The sequence below is a fragment of the Prunus avium genome, chromosome 1, assembly GCF_965620075.1.
Source record: "Prunus avium chromosome 1, drPruAviu1.hap1.1, whole genome shotgun sequence".
Taxonomy (NCBI): Eukaryota; Viridiplantae; Streptophyta; class Magnoliopsida; order Rosales; family Rosaceae; genus Prunus; species Prunus avium.
In genome coordinates this window covers 51,217,283-51,223,047 of record NC_142284.1, presented here as the reverse complement: position 1 = coordinate 51,223,047, position 5,765 = coordinate 51,217,283, and the positions used below count along the sequence as shown (strand labels likewise).

Sequence of the window (5,765 nt, the reverse complement as noted above, 5' to 3'; positions counted from 1 at the left end):
CCAAAATGGGGGCTGAAATTATAAAAAAACCCAACACCCAAAACACTTTATAAACACACCCAAAACCCATCATTACACACACTCAAAACCCATTTATAAACACACCCAAAAAATATACAATTGTTGATTGTGGGGTTGATTTTGGGTGTGTTTATATGTTTAAATAGTGCTTGGGTTTTTTTTATAAATACATGTTTAGGATTGGGTTTATTTATAAATATCTAATTTTTTTTCGGGGCCCTCAAGAATCGGAGGCTCTGTGCGGTGGCACCACTTGCGCCACCCCAGGGCCGCCCATTCAATAGCTCCCAATTCTTGTTGCCGAAATCCACATTGCATGATGAAAATATAGAAACAGAAACCTCAACTTTTTCTTCACCAAAAAGTATGTTGTCATAAGAAGTTCAAGTCCAGGTGCCATAAAACACAAAGAACCAAAAACTTTGTTGTCATAATGACTTCAGCTTGTGGACTTTTGGAGCTGCTGTGATGTGAGAGATGAGAGAGTGAAGCTTAGCCACAGCAGAAGTGTGATCAGGCGGGCATTTGGAGAGAGAAACGTTCAGAGATTGAAGAACCTCATCAAGCTTGCCAGCAGCCAAGGCTACACACCCTGCCTTGTAGGCTTGGTCCGCCATGCGAGCACTGTATTCAGGTTGAGGAGAGCTCTCAAACTTTGAGATTGAAGAAGAAGATGGAGAGTCGACCAGATCAGTGGCACGTGCATATTCAAGATTGCAAATTGCTGTGTTGATCTCTGCCAAGAGTGCTTCCGGCATGGCTTTGATAGTCTTCAGTTTCACACCGTCAAAGACGCTCCTCCATTGGGAGCTTTTTTCTGCAGAACCCATCTCAAGAGTTTAGCTCAGGACCTGTTTCCGATTATAAGAACGACCCAATTGTGAATTTTACTTGTTAAAAAAAAAATTGCTGGTCCAAAAAATATATTTTTTAAGTTCAACACTAAGATTATTAATTCTTTATATATATTAAAAGCGATAGTAATTTTATTGACAACACAGAAAAAAGTACAGAATAGCCGCAATGCCAAATATGAGTACATCTCCAGTTACTAAACACAAAAATAAATTGGTTTGATCTAGAGAGGATTACGCATCCCAGAAAAGAGGAATTCTAGCAACCTTCTCTCTAACCTTCTCTTTTGGACCTTCTACCTTCTCCTCATGACAAGTGTCACTTTCCTTAGACTTAAAACAATATCATTAATGCATCACACAGTTAGTTTTTGTTTTCTAAGTTTACCCTTATTAAATATATTAGCTTTTATATTTCCTTCAATTTATCCAAATTTTGTTACAACTTCCTTAGCACATTGTTAAAAATTAAATAAGAAAAAACCATAATAAAAAACGTCATATTTTTTTATAAAAAAAAAAAAGTTTGTTTCGTGACATTGTTATCATGAAAGTGATATCATCATTATTTTGTGTTTAACAAAACATACATAATCTTTGGGAATTTTTTTTTTTAAAACTTTAGTTTTTATTTTCTTATTTAATTTTTAACAAGGTAGTAAGAAAGTTGTAAAAAACTAGCTTGTTATTAAAAAGAGTTAATACATTCAATAAGGGTAAACATGGAAAACAAAACCTAGTTTGTGTGATGCATTAATGACATTGTTTTAAGCGTAAGGAAAGTGACACTTGTCATGAGAAGAAGGGAGAAGGTCCAAAAGAGAAGGTTGATAGCATTACCCTGCCAAAAAAACCTAAAACCTTCAATTTGGTAGACAAAAACACATGTACTACCTACAATATAGATCCACCGTGCAACGGTAATAACGACGAATCTGCATAAAAAAGTAGAACACTAAATACAAAAATCAACAAACTCCTATTGAGTTTCTGAGAATTATTAGACTAAAATAAATACATAAACAAGGACACCACACCACATCCTCTCCAGCAAACCAAAGAGACTCGTAGCACCAATATGGCTAAACCTCTTATTTCGCACAGGCAAAACCCGATCCCACACAAACCAGCAACAATCACTTTTCCAACTCCAAACACTGAACTGGAGCAAAATCCATGTGAGTGGACCAAAAGTTGCAACAAAATCACGACGTCTACGGTGAATTGCAGTACTTGCTTAAAAGACACAATGAAAACCAAAGAAAAAAGCTGAGTCGACAATACCACATCGCACCCATCCCAGCGATAGCAAGACATATCCAAGAACAACAAAAGTCACCAAAGACCTACAACAGAAAACACACAAAAAAACAAATAAAAGACTAGATCCAAATAGATCTGGGCAAGAGGACCTAAAATCCAAACGAATCTGGGGAAAGAAGATGAGAGGGGAAGAAAACTAGGAAAGGAGAAAGGGAGATGAGGAGAGAGATGGAAGATGGGGAAAGCCACCCACCCAGTGCAAGCTCACATAAATTCTTTTATTTTATTTTTTACTTATTGGGGATAGATAGTCATAAATGATAATGTGCGTCGTTATCCATTTTAATACGAATGTAAGTATCTGGTACAAATTAAACTTCAAAATAAAACAAACGTTGCTGGTCCAAAAAATATATTTTTATTCTTTTTTTTTTTTTTTATAAAGAAAGCTACGAATTTCATTAATAAAAATAAGAATACACGGTGGTGCAGACATGTATAGAGTTACCTCGTTAAAACCCCTTAATTGCAACACATTTGCATAATTCTTTTTTTTTTTTTTGGAAAAAGAGAATTGGTTCATAGAACCAAAGACGTACAATACATCATTGTTCCTTAAACACTATGAAAACGAGGTTATATTATTTTATGGTTTATTTTATGCCCCGACCAGTCGCCAATAAAATTCAAACTTAAAAGAAAGGGTTTGAAAATTCTTGTGAAGTAAATATTGAGAGCAGTTGGAGCATGCATATTGACCATTTGGTCATTTTGTTTGGTGGTCTGAGTTAATAGTCAACTTGGATTATTATTGTTACCAACAAGTCCACAAAGCAAAAGCTTAATCATTGTTTAAACAATCAGATAGAGTCCAATTCCTGATTGAATTTTGTCTCTCTATTCATATGGACCCGTCAAAAGATTGATTTTCTTTTCTTTTGAATTTTTTTTTGTTGGTCTTTTTTTGTTTTTTTGTTTTAAGTAAGCGTGGCAAGAAACTGGCAAAAGAAAAGGAGAAAAGTATAATAAAATTAAAATACTTTGATTTCTAACTCAAATAAAGAATGAAGTAAATACTGCTGATCACAACCAACATGCTGGTTGCTACTAAATTACAATATGAACAATAATGAATTAATTACTAGCACTAATTTCACCATATGGTTATTTATTTATTTAGTGCTTTATTTTAATTAAAAAAAATATCTAATTAGAGGGAATAATAAGTGTGAGATTAGCAATATGTGATCATCAGTTGGAGTTGCTGTCAGCTACAGCCTTTCCATGTGGTGATCTCATTTCACGGACCTTCCTTTCCCTGGACAGAATTTGCGCCACCCTACATACGTGCAGATTAATTAAGAAAATTAATTATGATTAGTAATGTTTAATCAATATAACATATTTATGATCATGCTAAAAAATCATAGTAGATTGTTGAGTAATCAAATATACATACCTTACGAGAGCTTCTTCATTTGTTTCCTGATGAGCAGGCTCATAGATACCGGTTTGCAAATTCACCCTCGAAACCGGTTTCTTCAACAATTCCTCTCCAACTTTTACAAGGTTATTCAAGTTTTCTTGCGTAGCAATATCCACTGAAGATACTGTTTTCTCCAATGTATCATCCTGCACCATATATATTTTCACTTCAACCCGTTAATTATCGATTTTTACTGTGAGTTTGGATCATTGATTATGGTATAGATTCATAGTATGGCAGTAAATATATCCCAAATACCTGAATTCGGAGGTAATTTTTCTCACAGTGAAGAGCTTGAAAAACAGTAGCAAGGTGGAAATCGACCATGTCATTACTTGCTTGAGTAAATACATCTGTCAATGGAGAGGAACCCCCTTTCGTCAACCATCCCAAAAGACCCCATTTAGCTGCATCATCGGCATTATATTTCTCTTCAGATTTTGCTGAACCAGTACCCAACGATATCACTAAGAACCGACCATACTCAGTTGACCTTATAGCAAAGAAGTCAGAATTTCCCTGGTGGATTTCTTTTGTCACTTCGCTTATAGCAACCAAAGCCTGACAAGAAAAAACAACAATATAATGAACGAGAGCTAAATAAGCTTTTGAAATTGCATGGTGTATTATAGATCAAGGTCATAATTTAATTATATATATATATATATATACCGGGTTGTTAGCAGCAACGCCACCATCAATGAGATCGAAATCTCTTGATTCACCAGTGGAAGTTTTTGTTTCAAAATGGTGCGCTGGAAGATAGGTTGGGGCTGCTGAAGTCCCAATGCATATATCCGACAGTAAAGCATTTATGCTAGTGTTCTTTTTCTCCTATAATCGCCATCAAAACACAAAACCAACCATGTAACTATATTAGATTTAACAAAACAAACATATATATATATATATATATATATATATATATATATATATACAGACATATATATATTTAAGGATACGAAAACAAACCTCATAGCTAGAGAAGACCATTGGTTGGAGCCGCTTTATATCAAAAGTTGGGATTATAACGTTTGTTAACGTGTCACTTAATCGTATGTCTCCTAATATTTCCTTCACTACCTTATGTAAATACTTCCCATCATACTTTGGTCCTGACACAGCTTTTACCATGTCCATGGCGTCACCAATCAATGTATAGTTGCTGCACAAGAAAAATATATGTGATTGTTAGCCGCTATATATGTATAATATTAAAAAAGAAAAAGGTGTTCAAGCTAAGATTAATTATACTAATAATTGATGTACATGTACAAGATTTATGACATTGAGTTGAAGTTAAGATTGATGTTAAATAGCTTGTTAGGTACCTGTCTTGGGGGAAGATTTTAGGACAGTGTTCGAGATAAAAATTGTTAATGTCTTTAGCAGCAAACAAGGGTCGATCATTTTCATCTGGGGTAGTAAGCATGGCAGTCACAAGCCCACCAGTGCTAGTCCCTGCAATCACATCAAAGTAATCTGCAAGCCTTGCTTCTTCACCATCCAGCTTCTGCATGTGGCAAAGTTCAAGTGAAAATAAATTAGCTAGACCATTATTTTAAACATTATTAATTAAAGTTAAACTATGGGTTTTAATATATAAGCGTAATTACCTGAAGCTCGGATTCTAGGAATTTGAGTATAGTTCCGGGAATAATCCCTCTAATTCCACCTCCATCAATGCTCAGAACGGTGACGATGTTCCCGTAAGTGGGAGACTGAAGAAATGATCTTGCTCTCTCCATTTGACATGAAAGAGAAGGCATACCGAATGATGCACAACACAGGAAAGGTATAGGAGAGGTACTCGGAAGGAAGAGTGCTTATTTATTATGAACTAATGAATAAAACTGCAGAGAGAATAAGCTTGAACCCTAAAAGAAGGCTGATGATGATGGGATTTATTGAGTTTAGTAACCTTGAGCACCTAGCTATGCCTTATATAGAGATCTTTTCCCATGCCTTATATAGAGATCTTTTCCCCTTCCAACTTTGACCCTAAATTTGTATGCATGTCGCTATAACGAGTTTTATGTTGGACCACTTCTCCGTCAGACTTTTCTAATTAAACACTGCATTCGTGTCATGTGGACATATTTGATCAGTACTGTTTTTATTGGTCAATCTCAATTGTTGAA

At 35.0% G+C, this 5,765-nt stretch overlaps 1 protein-coding gene across 1 annotated transcript; it reads right to left on the bottom strand.

The window, feature by feature from the left end:
* Positions 1–3,212: 3,212 nt before the first annotated feature.
* On the bottom strand, positions 3,213–5,533 carry LOC110773891 (patatin-like protein 2). The gene is made up of 7 exons (XM_088247339.1): positions 5,241–5,533; positions 4,956–5,137; positions 4,597–4,789; positions 4,297–4,458; positions 3,883–4,185; positions 3,598–3,770; positions 3,213–3,477 (listed from the first exon to the last, which is right to left on the bottom strand). Exons 1-7 carry the CDS (start codon positions 5,391–5,393, stop codon positions 3,390–3,392), a joined length of 1,254 nt encoding a protein of 417 aa, XP_088103465.1. The 5' UTR covers positions 5,394–5,533; the 3' UTR covers positions 3,213–3,389.
* Between the last annotated feature and the right edge of the window lie 232 nt (positions 5,534–5,765).